General features: G+C 41.9%; 1 protein-coding gene across 1 annotated transcript in view; it reads right to left on the bottom strand.

The window, feature by feature from the left end:
- PPP1CB (protein phosphatase 1 catalytic subunit beta) overlaps positions 1-14,455 on the bottom strand; it is an 89,149-nt gene extending 74,694 nt beyond the window's left edge. The window contains exon 1 of the mRNA XM_075595414.1: positions 14,298-14,455. Within this exon, the coding sequence (XP_075451529.1) occupies positions 14,298-14,349 (52 nt within the window). The 5' untranslated portion in view covers positions 14,350-14,455. The remainder of the gene's footprint in view (positions 1-14,297) is intronic.
- Positions 14,456-15,151: the final 696 nt, after the last annotated feature.

The raw sequence follows: 15,151 nt of genomic DNA, 5'->3' as shown, positions 1-15,151 counted from the left end.
AAAAAAGAAAGTTGTAGCAATGTGTCCGAAAATGGAAATACGCTCTCCAGAACGTGCAACAGTTCATTCAGAGCCCCAAAGAATCACTTAGATGTTTTAATAGATATATAGTGCTTAGATTAAAGAAAGATTACAAGAACATACAAGCACAGTAAATGCAAGAGTTTCTTAAAATAACAGGATAAATCAAATCCCTACACATTACCATGTGTCAGAAATGTCTCCCAGAGGTCACTGGCGCAGAAATGAGAAATCACGTGTTTGATTTCAACAGAGGTGTCTTTTGTACCATTCTCCCCCCCCCCCCCATTGAAACATAAAACCACCCCGTCGTAAATAATCTGAGATTGCCGTTTTACGACAAAAATAAATAAATACTATTCTACCAAACACCGTTTAGGTTTTCCCCGGTATATTAAACGCACTCAACTTCCCTTCTCTAGTACCTAGACACAAGTGAGTCACATCAATAGATTCAGGCGGTCATGACGGCCGCAAGAAGACCACGTATGACCGCCTTGCCCCTAAATTTGAGCGACAAATGGACCTGCTAGACCTCACGTGCTTGGCCTCATTGCATGCAACTATGACATGATTACTTATGTAACTCTTCGTATGTACAGTACATGATATTCTCATTTTAATAAAGTCCTCCAACAAAAGCATACCCTGTGTGTCACCTCCCTCCGGAATGCACCAGTCATTATTCACCAACATTTCGTTTTCTGAGGCGGACAGTAATCTCTGGTTATCGTTCATGACCTCAAACGTGTCACTTTTAAGGGGCTACCAATGATAGGGCCAGCCGGCTGCCCCCCTCCCCTCTCACGAAGACAAGCAGCAAAAGTCTTGATCTGTCAAAACCCATATATATTTATAAACTCAAACTGCTGCCACATTAACCCCTGAAGTACCAGATTGGTAATCCAATATCATAATTACTCATTGCCAAATAACTGATAGAAGGCACTCTTGTACCATAATAGGTTTGCCAGTACTTACATGTATGTGCATATATAACATACATAAACTTGGATAGAGGAGCAGTAAATTGTATAATGTAGGAATGAATGAAGCATTAAGAAATCTGCCCATAGCAGTCAATACAGATCAGACATGTTTTTATGACTGGATCCCCATAAATACTATTTAATAATTAGTGTTAGAAGAAAGATGAATAGAGGAATCCCTCAATCTGATCGAAAGGTAATTGGGTCTGGAGCTGAATATCCAGCGACATTCACGTTAAAGGACTCTCTTGTCCCAGTCTCCTCCCCTAGGATGATGTGGGAAATATTCAATTGCAGTGAAGTGCATGACCGCTTTTTTACCTTGGTGTTGGTCTATAACGTGTCTTGCTACAGGGGTATCAACTGCATTTCTTACGCTACCTATGTGTTCCAAAACTCTCGTTTTGAACGGTCTGAGTTTTCCCTACATACATAATTCCACAAACACAGGTCATGAGGTATATTACACCACAACTCAGACAGTTCATGAAATCTTTGATTGTATATGTTCTGGTGTTTAATCATACATGCACAATAACCATGGCTAGCAGACCAACTTAGACAACAAATAGAAGACGTACTAGGTAAATAAAACGACAGACCCAGGGGAGGGGAGGGGGTGGTGATGTTCTTCTGCTGCTGCTCCGCCAGATGCTGTGTATTCTCTTGCTTTCCAGTCCTGGTGGGGTGGCCCCGTGCTAGGTTTCTCTTGCCAATCCCATAGTGCCAATTCATCCCTGGTCAGGGGGTCACTACTCGAAGAGTCCTTAGCCTGTCTGTCTCTATCCTGTCTACTTGTCTTGTCGCCACGTCAAAACAACTGTTTTTAAACTTTTTTTTTCTTTTTAAGAGCAATATTGCTTCCTTGTCATAAAGTGCTTAGTGTCAGATGTATTTATTTTCATTAAGCAATCTCCATCTTCTCCTGCAGGTTGTGGTTATTAATAGGATGACATTGATCAAAATATGTTTAATTTTAAATTGGTCCGTGATAGTTATCATTTAGAGTTAGTATGCTCTGATAGGGCTACACCTTCAACTGCGCTGATTAGCTACTTAATGACGAGCCTCCAGGCTCCTGAGGTATATATCAGACATGAGGAAGAGGGCTTAACAGACTCCTCCCCCTGATGAAGCGTGTCATACACGCGAAACACGTGTTGGTGAAGTAGGACGTTGAAGAGGGAGCTGCAGACTGCTACAACGCGATCACACGGATAACGGCTTGTATATGGGCCCCCGATGAAGCCACTACAGGTGAAACATATGTAGGGCAAGCTAAGCGTTACCACCTAGTTCGCTGGCTATATCGGAGAGGTCTGCTGCCTAACCTTCTTTCAGAGTGTTTCGGAGACTTCAATAGGAAGCACAACACTCCGACTACTCCTTATCTGGTGTATGGTTCTAAGTACAAGACACATACCTTGTGATCTTGCGACGGCTGCTGAAGCTTATCATAACAGACCCACAGGCTCATTTAATCTTGAACCTGATGGCCTGGCACAAATGTGTATGTATATTTGATCTACACTCTACCAGGCTTAACCACACTCTTTTTGTATCTATACATTATTTTAGGTACATCCCTCAACATTTGGGAGTAGTGTTCTAAGGACATCAGAATTGTTACAGAACCACTACCACTTCTAGTATAATCATATAGTTGTGGGACACTCATACTTACAATAGTGGTTTCTATCTACATTGTTAGTCCGAATTAGGCATACAGCTAACCTCTCCGTTTTTAATTTACTTTTTAATTTTTTGGTTACACTACTGCTGCAATAAATATATTTTAATTGTTTATTAATAAATAGTAAGTTTTAATACAGGTACAGGTGTTTTCTTGTGCGGCATATAGGGAACTTCTCTTTATCCTTTTGTTCAATATTAACCCCTTCCCTGCCAGCACCACCTCCACACTTTATTGCAGTTTTTGTTCCTACACTACACAGGTTATACCATTTAGTTTTCCCTCCTTTTACAATTGGTATAGTGCAAGGTGCACACCCTATGACCCTTCTGGGCCATTCCATCCCCCTCTGCACAATACCTATGTCCTGAATAGTTTTATTTGTCTGATGGCCGAGAGTTCCAGTGTATTTTAGCAATTTGCTGTTTGGAGCTAATGTAGCCCTGTATGATACAATCATGGTTGGAGGTGTATATGGTAACAGTATAACGACTGTCAATATAGCAGGCTACATTGGTAGCTTTATTTACTGCAATATACCTCCAAGTGTTTCTGTTCAGCTGTGACATCAGGGAGACAATATAGCATTTAGCATGGATACCTTTGTATCAGGGTTTATAGCACCATATTTGTTTGACATATTCGCTTTGTGTTACAATTATGTTACATAGAGCTGTGAATTTATGGTGCCAGTATATTTAACCCTTTCATTCATGCTATCCCTGGCAAAAACTATTCATCACCATACGTCTGGTTACAACGGCGCTATTAAGAGTGATTATTTTGTTGCCACCATATAGGTCTTTTCGTGGCATTATAATTCTGTACACGCCTGCAGCTTTAGAGGACCCTATACCTATTAAGGATCAACAAATACCATGTGTTTATTTTGGGTTCCTCGGACTCCACTACGAGGATTCTATATTATGATTTTTAATATTTGCGTGTTCCATGATTATGATGTATTAAAATATTATTTTTTGTTTTTAGCCCATCACCTCTGATTGTTATATACCTATCCAGCAGTTCATAGAGTTATAGGCTAATTTAGTCATCTATTATCTACTAGGCAATGAGTGCATAATACGGGGGTGCTTTATGACCCTATATCTTGGGGTTTTCTGTTCCGCATGTATGATTAACATTGATTTAAATATGTAGTTCACCTTACAAAAAGATATATGAACACTGTCTGTAAACCATGTGAGCAACCAATAAAAATTAAGTTGGGGGAAAAAAAAACAGTCATTTAAATTATGGACCAAAGGCCTCTGGCCACTTGCTCTCATGATCTTTACAATCTGTCAGGCAGAGCCAGCAGAAAACATAGCATTGTACATAGCAATGTGTCAATTGAAACTGGAGTTAGTTGTTTGCAAAATATACAAAGCAAAACTGTTTAGTGACTCAAAAATGGACACAGAGCACATGGCAAAATCAAGTTTAAATGGCAATTAGTAAAATGTAGTACAATCTTACCCACAATTTTGTGGCGTACCACACAGGACAACATATGTGGTTTTTTTTGTTGTTTTTTTTAAAATCCATATTGCATTACTTATGATTTTATTTTTAAATTGGATATACTTTTTTTGGGGTACTGCTCTGTACTAGATCAAGACCAAAAGGTTATATTTACCAAAACTAATGGAGAAAAACAGCAATATGAAGCAGGACCCAAAACCAGAAGGCGTTTGTCTGGTCAGAATTGAACGGACCAGTTAAACACAGTACTTTGAAAGCAGGGGTGGCTAAAAATATGAAATACTTAGGAGCCAGACAATTTTTAGGAGCAAGCGTTGGAAGGCACGTGGGGGCTGGGTTGGTTCCAGATCCCGCTGTCCACCAATCGTCAGATCTGGATCCCTGTATGTCCGTGTATCTGATACCCATGGTGACTGATGGGATTTAAAAAAAAAAAAAAATACAGTTTTTTTTAGATTGTTATTTATACTGTATTAGGATATTGAAGCATGGGGACTAAAGCAATAATTGTGTCGGTTGTTACAGATCTTTAAAAAAAATTAAAAAAAAAATGAAAAAAAAAATCTATGAAATGGAGGGTAATTTACATGCAGGAAAAACACAAATAAAAGAAAATTCACCCCCCCCCCCGACCACTGCCAGAGAGGTTGAAGGCATCAATCATTTACCTGTTGAGCGTCGGAGGGGTCATGTTGCCCGAATGACACGGCCCCTGCGACAGTGTAGTCAAGTGACTGTAGCAGCCATTTGAGTTAATGGAAAATGCAATATAACACAGAAAACCAAGCCCTTTGAGCATGACTTAGTCACTACGTCTGGGGGCCTCCTGAGTGCCAGTCCCCATGATGTATTGACAACCTGGGGCATTCAAATGGTTAAAGTAGCATTCACATCCAAGACTAAATGGATTTTGGATGTAACCAAAACTAGGGATCCTCCTCTGCACTGATCCGTGCCATTTTTAGCTCTGGACTCACTAGCTCAACATAGATACACCGCGGTGTACCCACCACTGCTCCCTCATGGGGGAAACAGAATGGTTGCTAAATCTTGCGGGTCCCACAGACCAATAAGCCACAATGTCATCAGTTGCAGCTACCCACTGGATGATGCTGGCAGTCATATTGAAGTCTCCAAGAGGGGTCACCGAAAACCACTGAGGAACCAGGGGTTTAACATAAGCCAGATCCTAAAATCAATTAATATAAAATGAATACAAATATTTATTGTCTTATTCAATATTAACCAATTTAGGAACCAGGCTCTTCATCTCTGGGGAACCCATGGAACACAATTGGCAGTCCTACCAAGGAAAACAAAAAACTCAATTGTAAATGGATTCTTCAGACATGTAAACATGACTGAAAAGGCAACTTTTGGTTTCTTTGAAGACTAGAAAGGTTTTTCTTTTCAACAGATCTGAAAAGTTGAGATTGCCTCTACACCAGCGGTAATAAACTTGTGTTCTCAAGAGCTACCAACAGGTCAGGTTTTCCCGATATCCCTACTTCAGCACAGGTGGCTCAGTCAAAGACTGCTACACAGTGACGTATTCATAAGTAGTGAGGGGACACACACACACACACTTTAGCCAACTGCTTCTCTCCCCCCTTTTCAATATGAGATGTAAAGTAATGCAAAGCTATCACTCCACTTCTTACACCTTGGAAGAGGCTTTAAAGGCCACTCAAACATATTTTAACAGAATTGAAGCAGGGGGTCTCCAGAGGCAAAACCCATTAATTTGAGCTCCAGGAACCCCCCGCTTCCCGAGGTACATACCTCCAAAGGGGGTGTCGGTAGCCACTCCAGGGTTCACTACGTACAAGTCTGCATTTCAGAGCTCCCGGGACCTGCAGGCCAATGGGAAACCGTGACATGTTCGACTTCCCATTGGCCCATGCGACGATGTGGAAACCTGCAGGAGATACTTGACTGCAAAGGGGGTTCTGGCATGTCTGGAAGCAGAGGGTCACAGGAGCCGAATTGAATGGGGTTACGCTCTGGAGAACCTCTGCTTCAAGCCTGTATTTGAAAAATGAAGGGGGAAAAAGTGGCCTGGATTGCCTCTTTAGGGGTCCTGAGCCTTTTCACTTCTGGATGCGGCCGGAGTGAAAACACCCATTCATACTCCCACAGCTATATATTAGCTGAAACCAAAGAAATATTAAAACACATCCTGGGTTCCCTTCCGAGTACTCTTTACAGGCTAAGCCGATCTGAAAGTCTAAGTTGATACAATAGGAGTGACCAACTAAAGGGTTTAAATGTACTTTAGACTGTGGCTACTTAAAAATAGCAGGCATGGATTACACCATCAAGAACAATAATCATGATGAGTCACAGCAATGGAGTTAGAATAATAGTATTTATAAAGAGAATTGTGTCACTCTTCTTTTGGATTGTATGTGAATTGCTCTGATCATTCATACTTGTCCAGTATTCGAGAGCCACATTTTAGCTTCCTCTTAACAGGAAAAGATCAAAAGAAGAATCAATGCATAATCCAATGAGCATGGAAGACAGCAAAATACAGCAACTCCTACGACATGATCAAGTATCCACCATCTGGGCTGGGGTCCCAACTGTCTAATGTGTCAGGGTTCCAGGCATGAAAATGCAGATTCTCTGGCTTTATGGACTAGCGGACCATCATCTGGATATAGAAGATCTTGTGCAAACAATCCAGGGAATAGATCCCACTACCTGTGATTTGGACCCAGACCAAACATGCCTTCTCTTAGGCTGTGTTGATGCAATCGGCCCAGTGTTGTCCAAAATAGTCCTGTGCTCTTTCCAGACCGGGATCTTTGATTGGACCACTGAAGAAAACAGTCATCAGACCTCTTTAAAACAAAAAAAGCATTAATTAGACCTGGATTGCTTGGCAAATTACAGGCCTGTATTAAACGTTCCTTTTCTAGGAAAGGATATGGAGAGAGTGGTGGAAACCCAATTGGAAAGCAGACTATCAAGCCATAAAATGTAGGACCCATTCCAGTCAGATTCAGAAGACTGAACAGTACTGAAACAGCTGATACGTGTGCTAAATGATTTCCTGATGGTGACTGTTTGATCTTCGTACTCCTTGACCTCTCGGCAGCATTTGATACTGTGGACCATGGGATCTTAATGGAGCACCTGAAGGATCTACGTGGACTGTATAGCACAGTTCTCAGCTGGTTCAGATCCTCTCAATAGCAGGTCACAGAGCATCTTCAGGGGGTACTACTCTGCACCAATATCAGTCATGTGGAGTGCCACAGGGTGCTATCCCATCTCCTATGTTGTTGGCAATGTACATGCTGCCACTAGCTGATAGATGGTACAGTATGGTCTGGGTTATTCACTGCTATGCAGATGACACTCAACTCTACTTGTCCTTTGCCCCAGGCACGAAGGACCCATTATCAGCCTTCAATAGATGTTTATCTGAATACCTACAGTGGATGAGTGCTAGTTGGATGAGGCTGAATCCTGATAAGACAGAAGTGCTCATGGTGGATGCTGTGTGCCAGAAGACAAGACTGCAGCTAAGTCAAGACACTAGCCTTAAGTTTGGAACTCCCAAGTGCTAAACTTCCGTGTACGGAATCTTGGTGTTGTCCTTGTCTTTAATCAGGTGGCAACCATGATCAAATCATTTTTCCACCTAAAGATAGCCAGGATTAAGCACTTTATCCCCACCCCCAAAGGATCTTACAATGCTTATCCATGCCTTTGTGTCCTCATGCCTGGACTACTGCAATTCACTCTACTACCCGTGTCTTCGTGTGGGGGGGCGGGAGGCGCGGGGAGAGAGAAAGCTGCGCCGCCTGCAGCTGGTGCAGAATGGTTGTGGCCATGTTAACTAACCAGATCCGTTCTTGCCACATGACACCTGTCCTCCGTTCTCTGCACTGGCTGCAAAATGGCAAATTTATTTCAAGACAGGCTTGACATTCAAAGCACTACATCATGACTAGGGCACCTCTTATCTGAAAGAGCTTCTAGTTCCCTTCATTCCCAATCGCACACTTCAATCTACAGATGAAGAACTCCCAACAGTTCCCAGAATCTGCTTAACTTCCTATGGGAGCCGAGCTTTTAGCTTGTCCCACTTTCTGGAACAGACTGCCTAGTACAGTTCGAGACACCCGCTCTGGAAATCTATAAATGGCTCAAGACTTACCTGTTTATCCAAGCATCTAATAGCTACTGTATAGTACCATCCCAGCTTGTATCTTTTCCTGTGTTTGGCCTCGTTTATAACATTAAATGTTTTCTTTTTCTCTTTTTGTAACTGAAGTGCTGAGCCCCATTGGGAGAAAAGCACAAAGTTATTAATGCTATTGTTAATAATAGGTTCATGTCTATCAACTCTTTAATAAGCATTAACAACAAGAAATCTCAAGTCTGTAGGGACATAAACCAATCAGAATTTAAATATCCCCAAAGCATGAGTGCATTCGACTTGCACCCCATTAGATTGAACAAACACAGATGAACCAAAATATAAATTACTTTGGACGCCACGTTTTGTTAAGCTGGGAAGGGGAGGTTAAGTTCCAGTGTCTGCCACACACTATCCTGCACACAAAGTGGTGCAGGCTGTAACTGACCAGTCAGTCACAGTGCAACTGCAAAGCAGTATTGGGCATGAAAGCATGCAGGGGAGCGATGTATAGATCATTTGTTGGAGCAACATGGAAGAGAGGCTTGCAACCAGGAATACCTGGAAGATCAGAGCGAGGCCTTTATCCATTAGTGGATAGACAAGCGAGATGGAACACACACAAATGAGTGATATAGATATATATTCCAAATATCAATATACCATTTTCTTTTTTGAAGTCTAGTATTGGTAATTGAATTAAAAAAACATTTGGGGGTATTTTCAAAGAGGCCAATTTTGTACATTTAGGAACCACTTAAACCCCTACCACAACTTTATCACTACAGCATTTATTTATTTGAGTAAGATAAGTGCACTAGCTTTCAAAAGAAAATTACATATTGTTTAAGAAGGTGTTTAGGTCAAACGTTAAAGATGGTAGTTAAACACGTTAAATTATCAAACAGAAGTTAGATTACAGCATTTTCCTTTGTATAATAAAATCTCTGTGTACAATATAATGGCAGGACTGAACCTTTAAAGTGACAGAAAACTATACAATAAATGGCACTCGTTACAAATTTGTCAGTCTCTTGCAATCATTTTTTGGCTTCTTGCTCAGACCTTGTTCCCAGGACTTTTTCCAGTCAGATTTGTTGTGTGGGTTTTTTTTTTTTTTTTTTTTAAATGGGATATCTGGCCTGCGTTTAAACAATAGCCAAATATAGTATGCTTAATCTTGGAACACACCGATCTCCTGAAACATCACTTCCTTGCAGTCAGAACAAGACAGGTCCCAAACGAATATAGGCAATAGTGAGGTAACCGTTAACTGCTTTACGGTTTCTCACCATATTGAATAGAGGGCAGTGTCACACATTCAGAAGCCCTGGTCCTTTCACCCATTTCCCCACAGAAACAATAAACAAAAGGTAGCAAGAGAAAATGTTTCATATCAAAAGAACGTTAGTTCATTAAATATACGCAAAACACCTTCTCTCCCCACCTTAAAACTCGCCTCCTAAATGAAGCATTTCAATAATCCAGACTAATGGTTACTGTCCCACACCCAGTCAGTCGTACCAACCACTGCACTTACTCCCTCACCTGCTGTCTCCAACTCTCCCAACATACCACTTACATTGTGAATTCGCCGGGGCACGCATTTCCTTTCCTATTGTGTTTGTGGTGTTTATTGTATTATAATTTTCTGTACTGTCTTTTTTATAAAGCGATGCGTACATTGTGGGCGTTGTATAAAATGAAGATATACATTTATTAAATCTAGGTTACAGATTGCTTTTTTAACTGACACTTTGAAAGTTAACATGGAAAACACAGGGTCGCTACAAAAAAAGGGACGGGAAAACAAATTAAATTACTCAAGAATTGTGTTATCAAACATTCTAAAAACTAAAAATATAAGCATTTTAATACAATTTAAATACAAAATGTTTACTCCTCAGCCAAATACCTGTATTTATTTCTACAGAAAAATATGTAATAATGTGGTTTAGAAACTGTAAAGCCTGTATACACTACTCCCTTGGTGTGACCATTTATAACCTGGTACTGGTGCTGAGCTGGAGGACCATGGTAGGAACCACTAGCTGCCATAGATTCCAAGTCGGGAGAAGAAAAGAACAAGTTATTACCTCTGGAGCACAATGCATATAGCCAGTGTATCCTTTTCATTTCTTCTTTATTTACAGATAGACATCAAAGTGAATCGCACAATGTTTTAGGGGATTTACCCCTGAAAAACTAAAAGCACAGTAAATGCATTTTGTGCGCAGTGCCATGAATGTTTATGTGACAATGGTTAATACACAGCTATCCAGCTGACCCCCTTCTCTTTTCTCAGGGTTCCTCAAATGAGTAATATTTCCTAACAAATCGATCACAAATAGAACCTTAAATTGTTGCCAGCAAAGATATCAAGTTCTACTTGCAGTCTTTTGTCCCTCGTTACCAAGAAAAATATGTAAGTAAAACACAAAAACCTATTGTAGCAAAAAAAGTGTTCAAAATGTACTTACTGTTCAAAAATGTGCCACCTCAATTAGAGCCCAAAACAGCACCCATTAAATTTAATATACAAAAAGTAGTGCTGCACTTGTTATGGAAATTTGCACCCGTACAATCATGTGTATTGTTTAGCATCCTTTAATCCGTCAGATCTAAAATGTTAAACATTTGTTATTCGTGTGAACCAGATCCACTATATTTTATATTTAGTAGACCCAGATTTGGAATGTCTTCCTGCCACACCCTCCAGCTCCCAAATCGCACGAGGAATGTCTTTTAAAGGGGGTGTGTGGTGTGTCAGGAAGAGTTGTGCATCTAGGGTTTTTGTCAGCAGACAAGCCCAGATTACCCATAGATAACTCCACTTTTAGACAAACAGAAAACCAGGCTGGGGTCATTGGCCTGACCTGCAATAAAACAATACCATGTATTTTTAAGATACAACTCTTAACTCAAATTAACCTCTGGTGTGCCAGGTCAATAAAACACTGATAATGGTCTTCATGACATTTTGGATTAGACTGATAAAGGTTTCTGAGTAAACCAAAATCCTATATTAATAAAAAAGAGGACAGGCGGCTATCAGAGTGCTGTAAAATAGCAATCCCTTGCTAGAAGCCTGCGCGCATTTAAGGCCCGGCCATGGTGCCTTCACCCGCGCTGAGGCGTGCGGAGGCTGTGGGAAAGCGGGTGCTTTTCCTGTCCATGGCCGACGGGGGCGTCATGGAGCTGGTTCGCCCTCATTTATACATGTTTTTGAGGAGAACAGGGAGGGGGGAAAAAAAGGGGGGGTAGGCGGGAAAAAAAAGGGGGGGGAGGAAGAAACCGTAAAAGGCCAAATTAAATTAAACAAAATGCAACCCAATGGTGCCAGCAAGCTCTACATAAAAACAGCAGCAACGAGTACCAACATTTGCATCCCACAAAATAGTCAAACAATTCACAGAAAACATAATGACTTAAATAGCCATGTTAATCCAGTTGGAGTAGTGCAGAATAAATTACTACTTGAGTTATACTTTATTTTTTTCAATTGATATTACAAAGACAAGTTTGAGAGTTGCTCAGTGCAAACAATACTGATTTCAGTTGCTTTTTCATGCGGTATCTTCAATCATGAATTAAATAGAAATAGCAGTGTTAAATCCAGTTGCGATAGTACATACATATTTTTTCTCATGCATAACAAAAATACATAAATCCGTTTTATTCATTAAACACAAGAACTACACAATCTCATTCAGATATCTGATCAAGACGGGTAAATAAAAATACAAATTGTTTTTTAAAATAAACCATTTTAGACAATTAATCCAGGCTGACAAATGACAGGTGGGGCTCTCCAAGTTACTCCCATACCCCTAAAGATATAACCCCAATCTCTGGCAGCAGAACTCCATTTCCCCTCCAAAACCAAACAAAAACAAATATACATAAATAAACAAAAAAAAAAAGTTAGCGCAAGTATTTAACGAACAAAATTAAAAACTAGATGCACTTTCTGTACAAGTTAATAAAAATGGTGTTTTGTCCCTCTAATCACCATTTGACCACAAAATATTTCAAGCATACCTTGATTACTTCCTTTTCCCATGCAACCATTAAACTCATCCGAACCAAACTGCAGACGCTATTAAAAAACAGATTGACAGGGCCCATTGTCTCATCTTTTACTATATTCCTTTTTTCTTGCTGCCTGTGTGTTAGTATTATTACTCCACCCTTCTGCTACACCACTGTTTCTCTGTGTACCCCTTCCTATGTTATATGCCAGTTTGTTTCACCCCGAGAGAGATTATATAGATACACAATTATCCTTTTCCATCGTCAAATGAAAACACCGCTAGACTACCTCAACAAGTCAAACTTGACTTGAGATGAAACATAATGGGCATACAAATATAGATATGTCCATTTATCAGGGAAGGCCTTCACCTGTCTCCCCTACAATCTATCCTAAACGCTGCTGCCAGAATCACTCTACTCTTTCCTAGATCTGTCTCAGCATCTCCCCTGCTGAAATCCCTCTCCTGGCTTCCGATCAAATCCCGCATCTCACTCCATTCTTCTCCTCACTTTTAAAGCTTTACACTCTTCTGCCCCTCCTTACATCTCAGCCCTAATTTCTCATTATGCACCATCCAGACTCTTGCGTTCTTCTCAAGGATGTCTTCTTTCTAACCCCCTTTGTATCTAAAGCCCTCTCCCGCCTTAAACCTTTTTCACTGACTGCCCCACACCTCTGGAATGCCCTTCCCCTCAGTACCCGACTAGCACCCTCTCTATCCACCTTTAAGACTCACCTTAAGACACACTTGCTTAAAGAAGCATATGAATAGCACTGTGGATATTCTGAACACATGATACATAAAGCTTGGCCCCCTGCAGATGCACTTACCAGAACTCCCTCCTACTATCTCTATACGTTCCCCTACCTACCAATTAGACTGTAAGCTCCTCGGGGCAGGGACTCCTCTTTCTTAATGTTACTTTTATGTCTAAAGCACTTATTCCCATGGTCTGTTATTTATATTATCTGTTATTTATTTGATTACCAAATGTATTACTACTGTGAAGCGCTATGTACATTAATGGCGCTATATAAAGACATACAATCCAATCCAACAGCAGATCGACAAGCGCTAAAAATGATAGTGATCTATGTATCACAATCTCTCTAACAGTTTTGATATTGTAATCGCTGTTTTGGGCTTGACGCTGTAGAATTATTTTGACCCATGATCCCTTAAATGTAGATTTGAAATCCAAGGTTTTGCTTTGTGAATTTGCATTTAGGAATAAGAAATGGAGCCAGCAAGAGAAACATTAAGGACATTATCCAGCAGTGTATAGCATAGGCAAAGAAACCACAAGAGACATTGCTACTAATTTTTTTTTGTTTTTTTTAAACCACAGCAAAACCCATTCGATCAAAAATGTAGATATACAAATCAAACCCCTTAACTGCACCTTTTATCCCTCAGTCTCCGTCATACACTACTATAATATATATACACACACACACACTAATGATATCAGGATAGTGGCAGGTCTGTATGTGCTGACAGCCCCCCTCACACCTCCCTGCAGCGCCTGTCATGCCCCAGTAATGTTCATCCCTTCCCTCAGTCTCTTGCTTACTCCCCCCCCCCCCCGTAATGTTCATCCCTTCCCTCGCAGTCTCTTGCTGCCCCCCCCCCCAAGCCCCCCATGCTGCCCCCCCCCAAGCCCCCCATGACTCCACATTTAACCCCTTCACCCTCGGGTTCCCTCCTTTATGTGTCTCCTCCTCCCCTTTACACCGCCCGGGTCTCCCCTCACATCGCTTGGCTTCCATCCCCTCCACACGCCCTTGTTGTGTAATGCCCTGCAGTCCCCGGGAGAGCGGTCACTCTCCCGCCTCCATGGCTCGCCACCGCGTCTCCCCGCAGCCACTTCCATGACCAGCCGCTCGCCCCCGCACTATCCCCGCCCCGCCGGCACTCACCCTCCAGCAGGCGGCTGATCAGGCTGTCGACGTTCAGCTCTCCGTCCGCCATTTTGCGCTTCACCAGACCCAAGGATCCAGAGCCAGGCGGAGCTGCGACACAACACCGCACGGCCACGCCCAGGGGGCGGGCTCAGAACGCGTGCAGGCCAATCAGAGGGCTAGGTGGAGGCGGTGGGGGGGAGGTAAAGCCACGCCCAATTATCACAGACTCATCGCTTAAAAAAATAAAAAAAAAAGACCGGCACAAATCATCTAACCCACACCCACCAATGGGGAGGAGGACCGTTGAAAAAGTGAAGGGGCGGAGTCAGAACGCTGGCGTTTGTAGAAGGCGAAGACAACACGTATCGGGTCGGAAGGCAGCCACGCCTAGTTGGGCGTGGCCTGCTTGACAACTCCCGCTCTTTTCACCATGGCCACGCCCTCCCAGAGGCTCGCCGTCCGCGCCCTATTCTGGACAGCAACCAGATGCTTGTTGGAGCGCGCTCTCTTAAGTCCCCGCCCGCCAACCCGCCCGTCGTCATGACGACGAAGGGGGGAGGGGAATCGCTTCAGAGTTCTTCCCAGGTATCCTAGCAACAGTGACGTGACCGACAGCAGTGCGCTGTGGTAGAGTCAGGCTGTGGTATTCATACCTGGGCCTTGGGCCTTTATAACTCTGCAGTGTCAGTGTCCCTATAGGGGAAACCTAAAGATAAACTATACATCATTCATCTCTTTACTGCCAGGGGTAGTTTGTTTAAAGAAAGATTTCTCTTGTCAGTTTTGTGGTGAATCCGGATAAACCATACGTCATTGAACGCGTTGAATTTTGAAAGGGATTAATATGATAATAATAATAAGGCTTGTTA

This window comes from Ascaphus truei, chromosome 4, assembly GCF_040206685.1.
Source record: "Ascaphus truei isolate aAscTru1 chromosome 4, aAscTru1.hap1, whole genome shotgun sequence".
In the NCBI taxonomy this organism is placed as follows: Eukaryota; Metazoa; Chordata; class Amphibia; order Anura; family Ascaphidae; genus Ascaphus; species Ascaphus truei.
The sequence above is the reverse complement of the archived record's forward strand: the minus strand, read 5'-3'. Positions and strand labels throughout refer to the sequence as shown.